This window comes from Strix aluco, chromosome 3, assembly GCF_031877795.1.
Source record: "Strix aluco isolate bStrAlu1 chromosome 3, bStrAlu1.hap1, whole genome shotgun sequence".
NCBI classification, from domain to species: domain Eukaryota; kingdom Metazoa; phylum Chordata; class Aves; order Strigiformes; family Strigidae; genus Strix; species Strix aluco.
Genome location: NC_133933.1, coordinates 98,149,825 through 98,170,401, shown reverse-complemented (window position 1 = coordinate 98,170,401; position 20,577 = coordinate 98,149,825). Strand labels below are relative to the sequence as shown.

Here is a 20,577-nt window from a genome sequence, read left to right as displayed (position 1 = left end):
AGTTTTACCAAAGTCTTTATTTTTTTAAACATTTGTGAGTATCTCTAAATCCAGTGGGTTTAAACTGTGATCTCAAATAAACTGTATATCTGATGAAATAATCTGGAAATGTTTGGTTGATAGATAGATAATCAACAACAATGAGCAGCACAGCATTATGAAGACTATTAGGTTGAAATGCATCTGTACAAACTGCAAATTAGCAAACAGAAAATTCAGTTTAAAAACCCCAGAAGATTAAATTAACAAGATCCTTAGTATAATCTGGACAGGTTTTAAAGTGTTCAAGCACCTAAAACTAGGCGAGCTGAATTCTTCCCTTTGTTGCCACTATCTGAAGTGATGAAAATTGACTCATTTTTTAATAGTAAGATGTTTTTTTCATTCGTGTAGCCACGGTAGGCTTATGTTTTGCCTAAAGTGTAGTTGGCTGGTAGCAGAAGGTGGGTAATGAGTTTCTGGTTTCAGCCGTCATCTTTTCCAGAGGAAACAGTAGCTTCCTTGTCTGAGGTGCTCGTGACGGTGGCTGGTGTGGTCAGGAGAAATACGTGAGGTGGCCTTTTTCTCTCTTACATTAGGAGTGCCAAAATGGGGATAGTAATACCATTCACTTGGAGGATGTGTTGACTAAGATAAAATATTTTCACAGCAAGTTCCTACTACCTACTGTTAAAAGCTGCCTTGCTCATATTTGAGTCGACAAAGTACCTTTTAGAGAAGGAATTGGTGGGGCTGAGGTAAATAGTTACCGTTATTGTAGCAGTGACCTTCTGGAAGTGTTGTAGTAGCATGGTCTCTGTTAGCATAGGTGTGTGAACCAGAAGGTGGGTTACTTTGCACCTCAGCTGTCCTAATGGACACTGCCGTGGCAATGCAAACTTCATTGCCTCTGGCTTTTACATCAAGAAAGGTACAACACACAGTTTTGTCACTATGTTGCAGGAAGGAGAGTTCTTTTGAAATATAAAAAGTATAAAAGTCAAGGGAGCAACGCATGCTATCTGTCATTATTCATGATAGGAAAAAGCTACAGGAAAATATATGACGTCTCTAAATGGCATTTACAGTCTTTTAAAGAAGAAATCAAAGACAATCCTTGCAAGTATATTAAAATAGTGCTGTAAGAGCACAGTTAACTGCTATGATGAGATAAAACAAGCTCATTTTCGCCCCATTTTGATTTTGAATGTTTGTAATATTTCCTGGGCTTCTTGTAGGATATCTGGTCTGCTTTTCAGGGAATACACCTTCTTTAATAGATGGTAATATTCATAACTGAATTAAATTTGAGGTAATATTTGACAGATACAGTAGCTAAGGCTGTTCCTCCTATTTAATATATTCCAGAATACTGGGCGTGGAGGTTGGAGAGTGTTGAAATATATGAATCATATGTTCTTGGCAATGTGTATACAAAAACCTGCAGTTGAAGAAAATGCAGAATGTATTTCAGTGTGGAGCTTTGCACCTAAAACTTAGTTATATAAGTCCAGATTTTACATGGGGAATCTCTTCTTCCTGTGTCATCATATGCCTGCTCATGAGTGTGAAAGAGAGCCTGTTTATTTTTCCCCTTCCTGATTTTTTTTTTTCCCCTGGCTTGTTTTTAAAAACAGAAACTCAACAGAGAGGGATGAAATTGTAGTTGATTCTTCTTTATAGGTAAACACACAGAGAAGGAAATGTATTCGACACAGACATGTGCACCTACCTCATTTGTTACCCTGTGACATTTTTCCTTTTTTTGGAATTTCCGTTACCTCGCTGTGTGCTCTTAAAATGAGTTTTGACAGTATGACAGCCTTTCATTATGGAGCTTGGTAGGATACTTTTGAAGTGCTGTGCCTGGTGAGTTAACAGCTGTAATTTTCATTACCAGTGCAAGAAGAGTGCTTCATTTCCATGTGTTATGCTGAAAAGTGCAAGCCTGTCTGTTTTAGTTGTCTTGAATTCAGAGGTTTTACTCCAGATTTACTGTTGTTAACTGCAAACAGAAGCATGTGACTTTTAAGCTTTTTAGCAGGGCTGCTTGTTGGAATGAGCTGTGTGTTGCATTAAAACCCTATTCGTTCTTCAAAAAGACCCTCCTAAGCAGATGGAGGTACAGAAGCCAGCATCTGGGCTGGGATGTCCCTGGGGGCATTCGTTGTCTATGTAGGCTCTGCTTGAGGTGAAATTCCCATGTGTTGCAGCAGCTCTGCTTTGAGCCTTTCGACCCCTGTGGCTGGGATTTTTCCTACCTAAGTTTAGGGAACAAACTGATGCATCTGTATTATGACTCTAGATTTCCTCTGTCCACTGGAGAGACAGAGAGACCAACCTGTGCATGGTTATTCTGATCTTATGCGGTCTAGATTTCTTTGCCAGTGATACCTGCTTGTGTTTACTGCCAGCACTGAAGGAGCCTTCAATGTTTATTCTAAATAAGTTAACCATATAAAATGTCTCTTCCTTTATTCCTTAATATTTCGGGAAGAATCATTATTTTACTTTCTAGATGAGTCGCATTATGTGCTGTAATTATGAATCATTAAACTGAAATGAGACAAAATCAGTGAGGTTTCTATTGAAAAACATTAACTCACCCTCATGAAATCTTCATTCTGAATTTGATTTGTCTACCCCATAGGACATGAAGCTAAAGCTTTTAAAATAAGTGCAAGGTTTTTTTTACTGTTCTGCTCATCTTGCCTGCATATAGCTTCTTTAGCGCTTTTGTTTTTGGGAAATTCATTACTGAAAAGCGATGAGGTCAGAAAAAAATTAGCCCCCAAAATCAAACACAAGAAATTTCTAAATAACTATGAAAAGAGAGGGCACAATGTGTTTGTGTCTGTAAGTCTATGAATGGTATATGAATACATAGATACTTACATTGTTGAAAACCTGATTACTACTGAAAATTAGATGCAGGTATGTTGAAAAGATGCTTCTGCCAACACACTTTCAGGTAATTGTTGAAATGACCCTTAAAGCTCTGAAATCATCTTTCTCTTTTTGAGAATTTACATAAGCTGACAAGTTCAGGAATATGTCAGATCTTTGTGTCAAATGTTTTTGGAATAATAAAATCTTTAAGAATATTTTGGATATTATTTGGATATCACTATTTTCTTTTTAGCTGCCTTTGAACAGTGCTTCTGGGAATTATGAATTACTGGTGGAAGGCCATGCTGATGGCCGGCGCGTCTTCTCTAACCGTACCAGCTTGATGTACATGTCAAAGAGCATCTCTGTATTCATCCAGACTGATAAATCTATGTATAAACCGGGACAAGACGTGATGTTTCGGATTGTCACCGTCTATCCTGATCTCAAACCTTACAAAGCGTCTCTGAATATATATATCCGAGTAAGTACCCACAGGAACCTAGTTATACATTGAAATTTGTCATACATTCCAAATTTATGTGACAAGTAAAGGTCATATGTATTGCTACTTAAATATTGATATATTGCTAACAAGATCACTTTCATTTAACATGCAGCCTGACTTTTCTCCTAGGACCCTCGGAAGAAATTGATTCAGCAGTGGTTGATGGAGGAGGGTGATTTGGGCGTAGTTTCCAAAAAATTTCAGTTATCAATGAACCCTCCACTAGGAGACTGGTCCATAGAGGTGGAAGTGAACGTGAGTATTAACATTGCCAAATCACAGGGAGATTTTATTTCTTCTGATAGATGTGAATAAAGTTGTGTTTACTTTGGTGAAGCAAAACTAGAAATAAGCATGGATGATGAGATGAAGAAATCCTTCCCTCCTGGCAAACCCAAGATATTATACAAACCTCACAAGATTTTCAGTAGTTTATGGTTTTGTAAGGAAAGATATAAAAAAAAATTTTTTTTCTAAGGTCTGTGTTTTGATTCTAAAATAACGATGTTATTTAAAGAGTGAGGGTTTTAGTATAAAAGAAAGATCTTATAGAGTACTGATTTTTTTTTTTTGAAGTGAAATGCCCTTATGTTTATTTTATGAGTATACAGAAATTTGTTGTGCCCTGCTGTGCAGCCAGTCATTGTCTCAAGGGGTGTGGAATCAAAGACTATTTACAAATCTCTTCCTAGTTTTCGGGGTGTTTCAGCTATTCACAGTGACAGAGGAGTTACTGAGGAAAAAATAACTATGCAAAACAGGTTGAATAGCCAAGCAGAACTGTTGCATAACAAAACTGGTATGATCTAGTTTGCATGTTGCTATTGATAATAGTTCTATCTGTCCAGTCCTTTAAGCTGTACGCTACTCATACACCGTAAAATATGTTGCAAAAATAGCTGGAGGTTTAGCTGTTCAAAACTCTGTGTGTCAGATTTATTCAGCCTGCTTTAAATGCCTGTAATTTGGGAACTGCATTTCCGACTTGGCTTGCAGTGACTGTTCAGAGACATTTAGCAAGTACAAACAGGACTGCTTAATGTTCCCTAATGAGGGAGATGATGGGGTAGAAAGCAGAAAAACTCATGTGATCCTGTATTACTTGGGAGTGATATTTACCAGGACCAGTTATATGCTTGGTAGATTTCTATAGGCTGAGGTAGGTGAGGGTGATGCTCTAGTGAGTGTCAGGACTGGATTTTTTGAACACATTCTCATGTGGGTGTGGACTTGTAACTATTGTCTTTGATGGGAAAAATGTTTAAAGTTGTTCCTTGTCTCTGTGCTCGGCCACACCTTCCCATCCCTGCACTGCTGTTCAATAGCTTCTCAGTCACGCTGAGGCAGCTGTAGTAAAGGCTGAGATCTAAAGCACGCCGGGTAAGTGACCCAGATTGAAAAACATCTCTGTGTTTTTCTTTGCCTAACCCAGACCAGTTCACTGATTGGTTGACAGCACAGCCCCACTCACAGCTGCATAGGTGCTTTTCAGGAAGTGGGGAAGTGAGGCTCAGACATGGGAACAAAGGCTGATGACAGTGGTGGGCTCCTTCAACAGCTCACTTGCCAGGTGAAAAAGTGTTTGCGAAATTTTGCTTGGGCTTTCTGCAAAGACTTGAGTAATTCTGAAGTCAGGAGGACACTGCTGAATGAACTGCAGCAGCTGTTTTTAGGATCTGAATATGAGTGCCACTCCCTTCTGAAACAAAACTAACAAGAAAAGGAAAAAAATAATTGTAAAATTGAAAGAAAAACACCTTATAGATTCATCTGGGCTAATGAAACAGCTGTGAGAAAACAGACAAGTGATGTGAAATCTTAGTAGACTGTAGTTGATGGTATTCTAAATTTTAGCCATTCAGTACTACTACAGAAGATTAATGAGCCTGGAAAACATATGACAGGGTGGGAATGTCTCTCAACTAATGAGTAACAAGGAGAAAGTAAACAGGGAACATTTTGTTCACTGCCTCTTCTAATACATAGCTAGAAGTCAGAGGTAAAGAGCAATTTCAAAATAATTAGAATAACTGAATTGTAGAGAAAAGCGCTGGCGGGTATTGTGAATACTGAAAACTTAGGTGGGATCGAAAAATGTCTGGACAAATTCACAGAAGTATACTCCATTAAAAATTGTTACCTAGAAATCCCTGAGGCTTGAACTTGAGACAGTGTCACTGCTGACTACCCTGGCTGATACCGTTTTCTAGGTGTTGAACCTTTTTTGCTGCCAAAGACTGGACACTGGTCTTCATGTTAGATCTACCAGGGTACAACCTTTCCTACGTTGTCTTTATTATATTTACATCGCATTTTTCCTACTATTAATTTTGTAAAACTTAGGGTTTTAGCATAGAGTGTTTTGGGTTCTTAATAGAGCTCTAAATGCTTCAGTGGCATGAAGAATATCCAGGGGCAGGGATAATGCTCATCACTCTAGGATATCTTTCTCTGTTCACTGTTACAGGAGACAAATCAAGGTAGAAAGTACTGCAATATGCTTTTGGTACATTTAACAAAGTGCCCTTTTGGGAAGAGATAAATCTGGGCAGAACAGAAGTGGGATTATTTTTTTCATTGAAAGAGGAAACAGTATTTAAGAAACACTGCATTTAATAAGTGGAAAAAAGAGGAACTAGGAGATAGATATCAATATAAATGAAGTCTGAACTCTTGCATATTTGTAGGAAATGTAAAGATCCCAAGTAAAACTTGTTGGTTAATAAAAGTATGAAAGAATTTTTAAGGTTTTGTAGAAACTTAAGAAAGACCAGTGGTGGCAGAGCCCAGTAACATGAAGAAACAGTAATTATGTGGCAGAGATGGAAACATTTAATAGGGATGATGGCTCTGGGTGGTTAAGTGAATCTCAGCGTGGGGAGATTTCAAAAGGTCATCAGAAGATGAATGTCCTTAACAGAAAATAGTAAGTGAGGTAACAAGGGAGACTATAGACATGTCATCTGGCATGAGAAAAACAATGACAAAGGTGATCTGGGATTCCACTGATAATTAAATTCTTTAAGACTGTTATGGATTTGGTTAATAAGATAGATTTACTGATGCGACAGATTTTTGTAAAGGCTTTTCATTGTAGAAAATCCTAATGAAAAACAGAAATGTACGTAAAGTCTGTCAAAGAAGGGTGGATTGATTTTTGTGCAATCAACACGCACCCAGGGTGTTTCTAATATGAACTGATGACAGAGTTTGTGGATGAAACTGGGGAAGAAAGCTCCACAGTGGAAGACTGCAGAAGTCCCATCTGTTACTGTATATCAAAGGATCAGATGAACCAATGAATTTATTGATTACAGTCTGTGAGCGCTGTTACAGGTTTTAAAAGGTTTTTCAATCTAGTGGAGAAAGGCATAGTATGAACCAGCTAATAGAAATTGAAGCCCGACAAATTCTCTTTGGCATATATATGTCTTTCATCAGTGAGGCTCTTAATCACTGGAACAAACGAAAAAATGGGAGTGAGGATTTCTCTATTACTTCATGTTTTAGCATCAGGAATGGTTGCCTTTTTGGAAGATGCCTTATAATAACACAGATTGCTGCAGCAGCTGAATACTAGGGTAATCAAACCTGGGATAAAAGGAGGTCAGACTAAATGGTTCCTTCTGACATTAAACTAATTGAATTGAAAACTAAAATAGAGGAGAAAAAGAACAGTATATTACATATAAAAAATTTGCAGGCTTTGGGGTCCAGAAAAAACTGGCTATTCTTACAATGCTTATCCTCTGGGAATAAAATAGCAACCCCAAGCCCCACACATAGAAACTTATGTTGTTTACTTTCAGACTCCTTTTCCTCTATTGCTCACACCTGCTCTACTTTAATTTTCAAATTCTTTGTTGAATATAATGACAAAGCAATATGCATTATTTCTGTAGCATGTGCCTACACAGCATCTGACTTGGATAAGTCTATCATATGCAGAGTATATTAAATAAGTATTGCAATATTCACACTATTACACTATGTCTGTCTGGTGGTTTGTCTCACAGACTGTTATTTTTCTGATAGCATGTCGTACCATTGGATTAATGAAACCTGCAAGAAACTTTGCAGAATAAAGGAAAAGAACTTTTCTGATCGGAAACTTTTTTGATTCTCTTTGTTGCAAGTGAGCTTATGCCCTGAAATACAAGGTCATATGGGATGGGATTCAGTTTGAAGATTAAGATGTGTGGATGTCTCTATGTAGGTGATATGGTGAAGATTTAGTTGGTGTTCAATGAAAGCTAGTGAGTGACCCAGATCAATCTGAGTGGATATTCCTAGCTGTTGCATGGATATTCCTCACTGTTCTGCAGCTGTTCTGCTGTCCAAGAAAGGTACAGTTTTTCTCTGTGTCATGTATAAAGTTGCATGGATTCACTAATCCCTTCCTGAAATCCCTTCCTGATAACAGAGGTCACTGAGAACTTGGATTTACTGCTAAGGAATACTTAGTATATGTTTGGCATTTTTAATAGATGTGCCTACCTATCCTTGACTATTACTGGTAGCCCTGGGTCCGCATGGCATCCAGTGCAGCTTATGGATCTGCTTAGGGCTTTAGGAACATCTTCAGATGTCAAACCCAGGCTGATCTCTGCATGACTTAGCTACCCTGATGCCATGACCTGAGCTTTCTAGCTAAATAGTCAGCTGTCCAGCCTTTCTATCTCAGGTTTCCCCTCTTGTCTTTAAATAATGTTAAGTCAATAAATAACATTTCCCTTCTCGTGGTTACAGATCAGTTCCCAAGTGTACTGAGTTTGGATTCCTGGAAGCACTGCCTCTGAATCCTGTTTTAAATCAGGTTCTGGCTGCTTGCTGCTGTTAAACATCCTGTAGTACTTTTTAATAAGAGTTCAGGTGTTAGTACAGCTGTTCCAAGAAAACTCAAGACAGAGTAATTACAGTCTGGTTCCCAAGTCTCCACCTTGTGTTTTAGTTGGATATCTTATATTTCCTGTTGTGGAGCCTGTTGGTGAAAGGCTTTTAGTTGCTGAGTTTTTGTAGTAGGCACCTCCGGCTAGAAGTCGTTCCGAGTTATAAGGCATTTTGTCATCTCATTTATGGAAGTTGTTATTTGGAAATTTATGATCACATATTGAAGAGTAGTAATGTTTCAGGTGCAACAAGGGCTTCCTAAATTATTTTTAAAGAGTATTATATTTTTTTAAAACCTTCAGCTATAAAGAACTTTCAAAATCAACTGGGGTTGATTATATACTTTACACTTTGAATTTTTTAACTTTTGAGGTTTTATGTATGTTACAATGTATCTGCAGTGAATTCTGTGATGTTATACTGCTAGGTCAGCTACAGATTTCACATTTGATCTATTTAGTTTGAGATTATATATATCATTACTTAAAAATCAGACTGTATGTAAAACCTTTGGAATTGGCTGTGTATTCAGTAGTTTGCAGATGAGCACTGATACTTCATCAGGATCTGATCGTGTGAATACTGGTGACATTGGTGGGACTCTGCTTAGTTTCTGGAGATCATGCTGCTGGATTTGATCGGAAGTTTGGGAATTCATACAGAATTTTATTTTGGGGTTTATTTCCTGCCTGTGAAAATAAAGCACGAAAGTGATCGTGAAATGCTTCTGTTAATTCTGTCTAGATAAAAATCTGTTTTATTTAGCTGCAAAGCAGAAGTGGTGAAGCGTTTCTGACACGGGCTGTGAGATGGCGGTGCAGCCACGGGAATACAGCCGGTGCCAGCACTGAGCTTTTTCAGGGCCAAGCCCTGAGGCCACACCCTGAGTCTTTCCTGATGCTATAACTTGTGACGCACGAATATGTCAGAAACAAGTAAGAAAATGGACGTAGACCAGATTTGTTTCAGGGACTTTTGATTGCCAAAGAAGAAGGAAAAAAACTGTGGGGAACAATTCCTGTGATCTCACTTGTTGGATTAGACCCAAATGACTTCAACAGGTCTGGTTCATCACAGCAGAGCAAAATCTAAACTGTAGTTGTTAATGATTCTTAGATGTCAGGATCCGCAGCATCTAAGGCTCAACTGCAGAAAGGCTCCATCATCCGTACAATCTCAGAATACTTGTATGCGTCTCTCTTTGGCACTGTTTCCTTAAAACTCTGGGCAATGTGCACAGAATGTAATAGATGTTTTGCAGTCTAAGAAATGCTGATGCAGACCAAAATGCTAATAGTCTGGAAGGGTGAGTGTGTTTAAAAAGCAGGAGAAGGCATGGAGGACAAAAACTGCTAAAATAAAGCAGCTCTGGAAACAAGTGGAGTAGGCATGGTATCGTTTTCCTATTTAAAAAAAATAAATAATCTCTCTTGGGTTGTATATATAACTAACTGCTTGTCTCAGAAGCCACCACTCCTGAAAACTGGTTTAACAACTTCCACTCCAAAATATTTGAACAATATTTGCCAGAGAGACAGCCCTGCCCTGAGGAACTAAAAAGATATACAGAGTGGTTGAAGTGCTGTCACTTGTCCTATTCCAAACCATTTTGACTGAAAAGTGTGTGTTAGTGGGAAATGTGGCTTGGTGTTCAAATCATCAAGACGACCTAGTAGGGTCTTTTCCTTTCCCTGCACTGTGAAGCACGGCTTGCCTTCTGTCATAAAGGTTGTAATTTTAGAGAAGGTGCAGCCAAGAGTGCTAGTCTCACTTTAATCTCTGTTTTCTACTGCTTATAGTTCCCTCAGTTTTAACTTTTTCTCTTTTTGACTTCTAAGGTAATGTGAAACAAAATCTCATTTTCAAGGGAGATGCTTTTGTGTCCTGCTGACTGGGGTAATGTTCTGTTCGTGGTTTGCTTATCAGCAAGGGTGACATGTGGAAGTAAAAGATGTACGGAGAACCAGACATGAGATAAATTCACTGCAGGTCATTTTCCTAAGATACCCATTCCTAAGATTACCTGATAGTAATCTGATTGTGGCCTGCATGTCAGTGCTGTACATTTTTGTGTTGTAAGGATTATGATCTACACAAATGTTGTGAAAATAGCAGATTCTGCATATAACTTTTCAAACCTAGGAATAAAAATACAGCAATTATTTTGGCAATCAGTGACTTAATCATGAAATTGGTAGCAGTCTGATTTTTACTTTGATAGAAGTCATTTGCTAGGAAACATGTAAATATAGAAGTATAAGAGGCTTGGTCTGAGATGCCTAATTTGCAAAGTTGTTGCTCAGCTAAGAGAGATCAGTTATAATTGTTTCCAGTTTAGATCCTGGTCCTAGGGTTTTTCCCACAGGAGTTCTCAGTTTATCCTCTCTTACCACAGACATGCATTTCCATCTGACACATCTTGATGCTACCTGATAATTGATTATCCATGTTCAGACTCCTTTATTTAAAACTGTGTTCACTGAGATATTCCAGCACATATGATAACTTCTAGTGGTGTCACTGTTCTCAGGAATAATCAAAGTAATCAGACTTCTGAGCTCCACATCAACATAACCTCATCATGTAATAGAGCAACAGCTGGTGATATTAACCTTTCAAAATAGCCACCTCCTAGTGACAGATCTTGTCTGTCTTGAACTTTCCCCTATTTCCCGGAAGACTCTTAACTGAAGAGGTAAAATAAGCTTTCAAAAGGAGCCTCTCCCTTCCTGTCATTTGGGAAGTGGAGACTTGTTCAGTTTCTCAACCCATTCTTCCAGCCCAGCTGAGCTCAGATTTTCCTCTTGGAAAATCATTGCTCCAGTGTAATCCCTGTGTCAAACAGATCAGCTGAGATTCAGAGCTCTAGTTCTAGGCACTGCTGGTAAATCACCTCATGCCATTTCCCTGCTAATGGCAGCTTTTGGTATGGTGCTGTAAGAAAATAATTGAATGAGGGTTATATGTCTTCAGACAAATGACGTACATGCTTGGTCAGAATTATAGAATCATGGAATCATTTAGGTTGGAAAAGACCTTTAAGATCAAATCCAACCGTAAACCTAACACTGCCAAGTCCACCACTAAACCATGTCCCTAAGCACCACACCTACACATCTTTTATATACGTACAGGGATGGTGACTTGACCACTTCCCTGGGCAGCCTGTTCCAATGCTTGATAACTCTTTTGGTGAAGAAATTTTTCCTAATATCCATCTTAAACCTCCCCTGGTGCAACTTGAATTACTCACACTTTAGCAAGGAAGAACAATCAAGTAAGACAACAAAAAGCAAAATTTATGTGACTGACTAACCATGACTTTTTGGTCAACTGTCATTGTACCGAAGAACAAAAATAGCTGCTGAATTTTCAATGTTCAGAGCATGAAAAAAGCCTTTAAAATTAATTTTTTAATGATGTGCCATATTTGGCCTGATGTACCACATCTCAAAGATATGCCAGAATATGCTTTCAGATACCCTCCTGAGGAAAATCAGGAAATAAGTGAAAAAATTAGAACAATAGGAAAATAGAAGATAACACAAGTAACGATATTTTATAGTTGTTTATTTCTTCCATTGATTTTTAACTAACAAATGAACAAGACAGGAAGATATAACCCAAGAGTATCTCTGCTGAAGTAAGTATGCACTGTAGACTGTAACAAAATTTTAGCTGCCTTTTGAGTAAATGAAGAACCTTAAGGTTATACATGCTTTTGAAATGGTTTTGTCCTCTAGATAGACACTGTAGGAACTTCTTTCTTTTATGGAAATACTCGACTTAATTTTAAATGAGCTAGTAAAGATACTGCTGGTCGCTCAGTCATGACTGTGAGTACTTATGCTAGGAAGTTTTTTGCTATCTAGCTTGGATATTTGGGTTTTTTTATACAGAAACCAGGCATATATAGATGTCTGTGGATTGGAAGCTCCATAAGCTCTTCATTATATGTACTTACAATCTGGACATGTGAGCTTGTGTGTCCTTCTGTGGTGCAAATGCATACTACTGGTTCCTATAGGAGCTCCATAACAGGAACTGATAATGGTTGAGCCATGATTTAAAATCACATCATGTCAGAAATTGTAATTTAACTTGAATATGTGTGGGATTTGGCCTAGAGGGTATGTTAATTTGCTAATCTAACCACAACTGCATGTATTTTCTCATACGATTCTTTTTTTCAATAGGGTCAAGTTCATTATCAAAGATTTAAAGTGATGGAATATGGTAAGTGTTACTTAAGGGCATTTAGTAGTGACCAAAATTGGTAGTTGATTCTCCATTAATTTAGACTAGTTTCCCTTGGCTAGTATGAACCTCTTGAATACTCCCAGAAATTCTAATTTCCAAATCTCTTGCTTCTCTGAGACTGACTCTGAGACTGTATCCTGGGAAAAAAGTCATCTTATCAGCTGCCTTGTTCATTGTAGTTTCAGTGACCCACAACTGTAGTGTCTGGATGTCATGCAATCTTTGAAATACTTAAGTCTATAAGATGCATTTATTGTCCCTGTTTTTCCAGGATCATGCAGACAATGCATTCATTCCAAAAATCTGTGTTAATGTCTGATCATGAAGCTTGCTGATTCTGTAAAGGCTGAATAAGCTAAATGTTTTATATTTCGGTCTTATAAGCGTGTGTGCAGGCTGCCTGTATGATGCTTATTGTTCTCCTTTCAGTGAAAAGTCTTAGTCTGGGACATGCATATGGTTGGGTTAAAAATATATCTTACCTTATATTCCTTAGGAAACTGTAGTAGTCTTTATCATATTACATGTTCTATGCTTATTACTTAAAAAAAGAGGAAGATATTATTTCTTGTATGAATTTAGTGCTTTCTGTAATATTTTTTTCAGTCTTACCAAAATTTGATGTTATTATAACAACACCATTATACTACTCTTTGAGAGAGGAAGATGTAACTGGTGTTGTCACTGCAAAGTAAGTAAATCATTGATACCATTGTCATCCTCACTCTTAAGAAAATTATTGTGGATCTTTAAGTGTCGAAGTGAAAACTTATATTTAGAATGCTGAAAAAGTGCCTTCTAGTCAAAATTAGTTGGCTAGCATACATTTCTAGTTACTGGATTTTGTTGTAACAATGGTAGATACATCTTCAGACTTCTAGTTATTTTTTTTTGGTCTGGTAAGGGTATTTCTAGACTGCAGCAAGGACATTTTTAGCTACCTTATTCAGAAAATTTCTTGAGTCTTTTGCTTATAATGTATATTTTGAGGCATTTTTTTGTTCTTATGGCTCTTTTATGGTGCTTTCTAACTTACCACATCAAGGTCTGTAGGTAGAGTAACTATATTTTATTAGACCACTTGGAAAATTATGCAAACTTCTGTGCACATCCTTCTTGATTCAATTTATCCACATTGTGGATTTGAAGTATAGACTTCTCCAGCCTACAAAAATACCTATACCTGTAAATTGATGAAGAATTAAAAACTCTTGAGACATTCAGAAGATACTTCACTGTAGACTATTGTATAAATAATAATTTATTTTTCAGCTGAACAAATATCTAGAGAAAAAATATAGTATGCATTAATCTCAAATAGAAATTAATTTTATTTTGGGAAGATGAGAGCCAGATAGATCTACCTGAGAGATCCATTCAAGAAGACCTGAAATAAAAGATCTTCTGTGGGTTATTATTGCCATAAAATGCATACATTCTAGGCAAGAACTCAGTTTCTAAGTGAAATGCAGAAATGATTGTTTAACAAGCTATTTAAATTAAATGTTTGAACTTCTGAGAAAAAGCTTCCTTTCCTAGAGGCAATGCAACCTGATATTATAAACCGTCTAGGTTTCTGATAAGTGGCAATTAAAAAAAAGTTTTCCTCAATTTTTTTCCCAATTCTGCTTTACTTTTGGACTCCATTATATGCCAATGTGAATTTGGTTTCTGAAGTTGTTTTGGTCTTCCACAGGGTACTTGGCTCCTTCATTAAGTATACTCATAAGGTATTTGAGTGTACCTATCTGCTGCAATAAATCCAGACTTGGACACAGTGAATTGTCTGAGGTTGAGTCCCAGCAGTGCCAAAGTTTTACTGTTATGTCATAATTATTTATAGGGAATGACTTCATTCTTGGTGACTGTTTTTATAGGTATAATGCCTCTGTATACAAAGAATTTATATGTCCGTTACACTTGTAGATGTCATAAAACCCTTTTCCTTTCTCATCTCTGGAGTATTATTAGATTAAGTTAAGTACAGGGATGCTACCCAATAGCAGTATCATTTCAAGGTTAATGGCAGCTTATTACTGTAATTAGGTCTGCTTGGAAAGACTGAGTTCAGGTGCAAGATAGTGTTGTCAGAGTTCTTCCTGTAACTACGCTATCTGATTATTCTTTCCCTCTGCTTTTCAGCTTTGATATTTCTTAAGTGGTTGCCAATCAAATCCATAATGATTTAAAGTACTTAAAGTTATCACATCTGAATGTATTACTGCTGATGGACTAGAATGATTTTGGGTTTCCCCCCACCTTTCTCTGAATCTGATAGTGTAATGGTTTCTCTTATGTATAACTTGGAAACATTTATACAAAAATTTTATTTTATTACTGCTCACTGACTGCAGGTTGCTAATGGCATTCTAAGAAGTGAGTATGTTACAGTTTTCAGATTTGCCACAGCTACAAATTATGTTTGCTGTGTAATAATTCCATGATTTCTTTGAACGTGATTACTAAATAATTTGAGTAAAAATATTTTGAGATCTCTCATTCTGGGTTAGCAGCATTTGGGAAACAAAATGCTTACACTTCCCATGTCCCATTTTAACTCTACTGCATATTAGTTATGATGCTAGATTGGTGTTCTAGTCAGTAACTTGCTTCCAGTTTAGCTTAATATAGTTAATTTTCCTATGCTGTACAGCCCATAATAACAGTAATAGGTTTATTGAGCTTGTGTGCAGGAAAGAGCAGCAGTATGTTCTCCGGGTTTTGGGCTTCTGACTTTAGTGTCGATAAACATGTCTCAGTATTGAAAACTCCATGTTTCAAAGTACAACTGTGTTCTAGCCATCTTTGAGTGAGGGAAAAATGTTTTAGTAGAAACTTTTGCCTTGAGAACTCTTCAGGAGTCCAAGCCCTGGAGGTGATGCATTGTTTGACTTTGGTGTGTTTCAGGTACACATATGGAAAGCCAGTAAAGGGAACTGTAACGGTTACTTGCCTTTCTGTCTCTTACTGGACAAACAAGAGAAATATAACAACAACAATGGAGGTGAGTCTTCTGTTAGTAGTTTGTAGCATTGTAGACTTTAAGCCTGTGTCTCCTTTTGTAGGTTAAATATGCCTGCGATGATTCTTGAGTGCTGAATTCAACTGGCATGGTCTATGGAGTGACTTGCATGGATAGTGTTATAACTCTCTTCAATTTCCAGAATAAAGTGTTTACATTTAGAGTGCTTTTTGGGAACAATACTTGGCCACTGTGGTGCCTTGAACTGTGCCTGGAAGTTATTTTGGAGAGTGCTAGTTGGCCCAGGTAGAAAATCTTTCCAGGAGCCTCTGTAGCAGCATAGGTGATGGAGGACCTGTGCCCAGGAATGCTCCCTGGCCCTGTGTGCACCCCTGCACACTCAGCCCTGTGTTACAAGGCCAGAGGAGACCACTGCAATTGTCTATGTGGAGCTCTAGCATGGTAAAGACCAAAGCGTTTTGCCTACTAATTGCCTAGTAATTACATTGGAGTTACTGTACTAGTTGTAACCTGGAGCATGAAATTTAAAAAGGCATGCACTTCTGATCTAAAGACTTAAAAGTGGTGGTAGATTCATGGCATCCTTTGGTAAAATCAGACATTTTATGTTTGAGCTGTGAAATATGTTTAAAACAGGTTCAATTTGTGCTACATGGTGTGTCATTTTCTGTTGGCTGACTTCAGCAGCTGGCTGACTTCAGTGCCTTCAGCAGCACTTAGCTTACAGAAACTCTGAGCTCAGGGATGTTGGATAGGGTATACCCCCTCCTCAGGCAGGGACCTTTTAATTGTATTTTTCTGTAAAGCATAGGTACCACTGCTCTGGCAATGTAAAAGTGGATAATTCTAAATATCAAGAAAAAGTAAATTTCTCCATAAGGCGTTGTTGACTCTAAAAAGTGATGAACTGCAACTGGATTTAATAAAAGTGGTTACTGAAAGCAAAAAATAAAAGTCAGTGTTCATAATTTTCTGGTGTTGACACTCCAGAACTTGTATGTGGGGAAATCTACAGGACTTAACCAGAAATAAGCTGTTGTAGATAGAAAGATGTCCTTGGCTTTGCTGGCTCAACAGGTTTGTTTTTTTCTACATTGCAGATAAATGGATCTGTGAATGTAACCTGTAACAAGCTTATGTTGCAAAACTTGAATGCTGATCAGTCGTGGCACCAAGGTGACAGTGATTACACAGAGCCAATAGAAATTATTGCGGTGGTCACCGAGTCGCTCACAGGTATGTGGCTGTGTGATGTCTTCTGGGAGAAATCCAAAAAGTAGGTGGTACTGGAAGAGCTTACTGCTATGTGGAAGGGCTTGGAGCGCTAGAAAAGCATCATGTTCTGATGGCAGTGTGAACCATCTACGTGCAAATATATTATCTGAAAAAAAAACCCCAAACCTGAACTGTTGCTTGCCTAGATATTAAATAGTTTAGCCACCTGTTAACTTGGTTGAATACAGTTCTGTGCTAAATGGTTTATTAAATAACCAAGAAATATATTCAGATGGGGGCTTAAAGTCAGTGACTGATCACTTTTGATGACAAGAGCAGGCATAAAGAATTGCTATCATTAGCCTGAGTCTTACAAACTTAAGTTTAATCATAAACTTACCTTAGTTGTTTGTAAACCACATCAGTAGAAAGAGTTCCCTGGCCCCATGCTGTCCACTGTCTTACTCTCTTCCAGACTGGCTGATTTGCAAACTGAGCCTTTTTGTGTGTTCATGTTCCACTGCACCTTGCATATTAGAGAAAAATCATTTGTACAAATTTCTGCCTGTCCCAGAAACTAGGTTTCATGACAGACTCTCTGTAGAAACCCTGGCAAGGTGAAGCTGGCTGATTTGGGATTCATAAGTTCCTTTCTTGTGTCATTCTGACACAGTCTGCGTGGAGCAGAGCACTACGTGCTATGGCTTATTTAGCATTGTGGAAGACAGTAGCAGTATGTGTACCATCTTTGTATTGATCCTTAGCTGGAAGGATGAAAAGCAACAGGAGTGGAAATGGTGAAAAATAATGGCAACTATTTAATAATCATGGACAGTAAATTGTATTGCTGCTAAAGTAGTATGTATGTTAAAAGCATGTTGTCTAAACACGTACAATTATTCAACAGGAATCTCCCAAAATTCAAGTACCATCATATTTCCAAAGCAAAGTGACTATTTTATTGAATTTATGGACTACTCTAGAGTTATAAAACCTTCTCTGAACTTCATAGCTACTGTAAGTTCTTTTGTTTTACTATTGTCCATGTTTAAACAAATGTGACTCCTGTATTTTTGCTTAGATGCCAAAGTTTGTCTCAGATTTTTAAGTATAATTTACAGATTTGTTTTCAAATTGCCTCTTTTTCATGATACATACTGGCAAATACTGAACTTAGAGGCACTTGCTCTAGAAAAGGATAAAGTGGCAGGGAATGCTGTAGTATTGGCAGGATATATTTGAGCATAGTTTGTCAGCATTCTTATGGAAGAGAAATCTTTCCAGTTTCTAGCTGACTGTTTTCCATTAGTTGACTGTGCTTTAAAACAATAGGGTTTGTTTTAACCCTTTAGTCCCAGCCCTCCTAATAATATTTGTATATGGAATTGTGTCCATATACACACAAGTATATACTTTACATAATGCATATATATATAATTAAGCAGCTGTTACAAAATTCAGTAAAACTCAAACCACATTGCTCTCAAGTGAAAGTGTCTTTTCTGCCTTCTGTCCTGTCTTTCTCATATCAGCTGCAGTCCTCTCATAGAAGTATTTCATGTTCTTCATGCTGTCTATAGTCTGCATTCAGTATTTCTACATTTAGCAGAGACTGCATATTGCATCTCTGCATTTTGTTTGAAAAGGGGAATCGATTTTACTATTCTTGAGCCTTTACTCTATAGAAATCAGACCTAAATGCCAATAAAATAGGCTAATACACTTTCAGAGTAGATCGGCTTAAGCCATAGCTTTGTGCTAGCCTGATCATTTGGGTCTTTGGTTTTTGTCCTTTTCATTTTCCTTGCCAACAGCCCAGTTTGACTGCAGCTCTGACCTGCTTCTTTTTCCTCTTCCAAAGATGAGCTGAGAGGTAGCTGAGGCATTTAGCAATGCTTGCAGCTGTCAGAGAGGAAGGTATCAGTTATGCTCCCAAAGGAGTGTGAAGGAACAACTGCTGTTATTACTAGTAAGTGGAGATCTGTGTATGGTGTACAGAGAGAGGATAGGAAAATAATGGCAGAGGAAGAGAGATAATGGAGTGACAGATCTCTGGATTGAAAAAGAAAAGCGAAGCATTAGTTTGGTGCTTTTAAATGTAGAAGTTGAATTTTTGGAGTGTGTAATGCAGAAGGAGAATGGTTGTACTATGGATGAGAATCTGCTTGAATGAGGGAATAAAGGTTGATGTAAGTTGTAGCACTAATTGATGGATGCTGGAGTGAAGAAGTTGCAGAATTTTGGGCCTGTTTTAAGTCTTCAGCTCATTTGATGAATCCATAAAGACATCTGACTTGGCACCATCTTTGCTCATCTGACACATTTTCCTGCACATGATGTGATGTTAGGTTGTGCTTTGTTGTGGTGGTGAGATACAAGTGATAAAATTAAATATTCAGGCTCTAAGTACGGTATGTGTAATTTGCCTGAGAGACAAACATTTTCAACAAGAAGAGTAATTGGGAGAGCTGAAAACCAGGTCACCTTTCAGTTCCATCTGCTTCACTTTTGCTCTTTTTTCACTCCCTAGAGTTATGAATAATTCTGTTCTTGGCTGACTTGCCTACCTGCAGTGCTCACAAGTGATTAAAAACACTGATGTGTGAGAAATCTCAGGATGCCCTTGTTTTTTTTGATATGATGTGAGTGCATATAGTTACATGTTATGCGATGTGCATTTTAGCTTTACCCTTTTTGATGGGTGTTTTCTTTCTTTCTGTTTTTAGCTAAAGGTGACACGTTCTGATAGCAACCAGCTGACAGCTGCAGAGAGGCAGAATCTTGTCACAATCACTGCACAACAGTCAGACCTGCTCTTTCACCACTCTTCACTTTCTCACCTTGAGAATGAGGCAACAGAGGAGAGAAATCTGACAGTCCATGTCCTGAATTACACGGTCCCAGAAAATGGAATAATTGATATTGAGTTTCCAATCCAGTCTGATACAAAAACTCTGAGAGTTCAGGTATTGCTTTGTAATATGTTGCATTGGAGCAGCGACACACCAAATCGAGTGGGCTGTGATCAGTGATATGCTGTTCTTGTCATCTGCAACAGCTGTTATATCACCTACTGCTATTTTCCTTACCTCATATTCGTGTTAGAGCTGGAAAGAAAGTGACAGATATTGTCTAAATGTGATTAATAATTGTACCAGATAGCAAGGGAAAAAACAAAACAGATACCCAAAGCAAGCAGTGAAGTGGTCCTGTACTGCCATTAAGGCTACCATGCTCTTGTAAACAGTACCATATATGTGAACATCACACAGATTTTGCTGTTTTGTTAAGAGCTTTGTTTTGCATTGTCTTGCAGGCAGAGTTCCTCAGCAGTAGGACTGACATAGGTGTTTATGATGTGTTCAGCTCTCCTAGCCAGACTTATCTCCAGGTTAAAACAAAGAGCCAGGATATAAAGGTACAGTCTGAGACAAAACTTGCTAAGGTAAGAACTGTTCATGTTACTCATCATGTTTCCATACTCATCCATATGAATCATATGCTTTTCCTAGGCTGGGAAGCCTTTCGAGCTGAACATTGCAAGCAACAAGCCAGTGAGAGAGTTCCACTATCTGGTAAGTTACTGGTTTTACATGTGGCGACAATCCAAGATGACTTTTACCAACTTGAGAAATACTCCAGTGAGTGGAATGTGATTGAATGTTAGAGAGATTCAGCATTTTTTGTCATGCTTTGTGAAAGAGGTGGCCCAAAAGCTTCTTTTTTTCTAGGATGGTCCTTTTTGAAAGAGAGCTCCATTTCACTACCTAGCAGAAATTCCCCTGGCACCGTAAGGAGGTGCTGTCTGGGAGAAGTGCATCCTTGATTTGGGTGTTGGGTTATCTCTGCTTGC

The 20,577-nt window shown here is 37.9% G+C and overlaps 1 protein-coding gene across 1 annotated transcript in view; it reads left to right on the top strand.

The window, feature by feature from the left end:
- Nucleotides 1–20,577, top strand: part of CD109 (CD109 molecule) — an 82,364-nt gene that overhangs the window by 16,593 nt on the left and 45,194 nt on the right. Inside the window, exons 4-13 of the mRNA XM_074819743.1 lie at nt 3,122–3,352; nt 3,506–3,631; nt 12,463–12,502; nt 13,133–13,217; nt 15,434–15,530; nt 16,610–16,745; nt 17,632–17,741; nt 19,451–19,690; nt 20,041–20,142; nt 20,237–20,299. Of these exons, the coding sequence (XP_074675844.1) occupies nt 3,122–3,352; nt 3,506–3,631; nt 12,463–12,502; nt 13,133–13,217; nt 15,434–15,530; nt 16,610–16,745; nt 17,632–17,741; nt 19,451–19,690; nt 20,041–20,142; nt 20,237–20,299 (1,230 nt within the window). The remainder of the gene's footprint in view (nt 1–3,121; nt 3,353–3,505; nt 3,632–12,462; nt 12,503–13,132; nt 13,218–15,433; nt 15,531–16,609; nt 16,746–17,631; nt 17,742–19,450; nt 19,691–20,040; nt 20,143–20,236; nt 20,300–20,577) is intronic.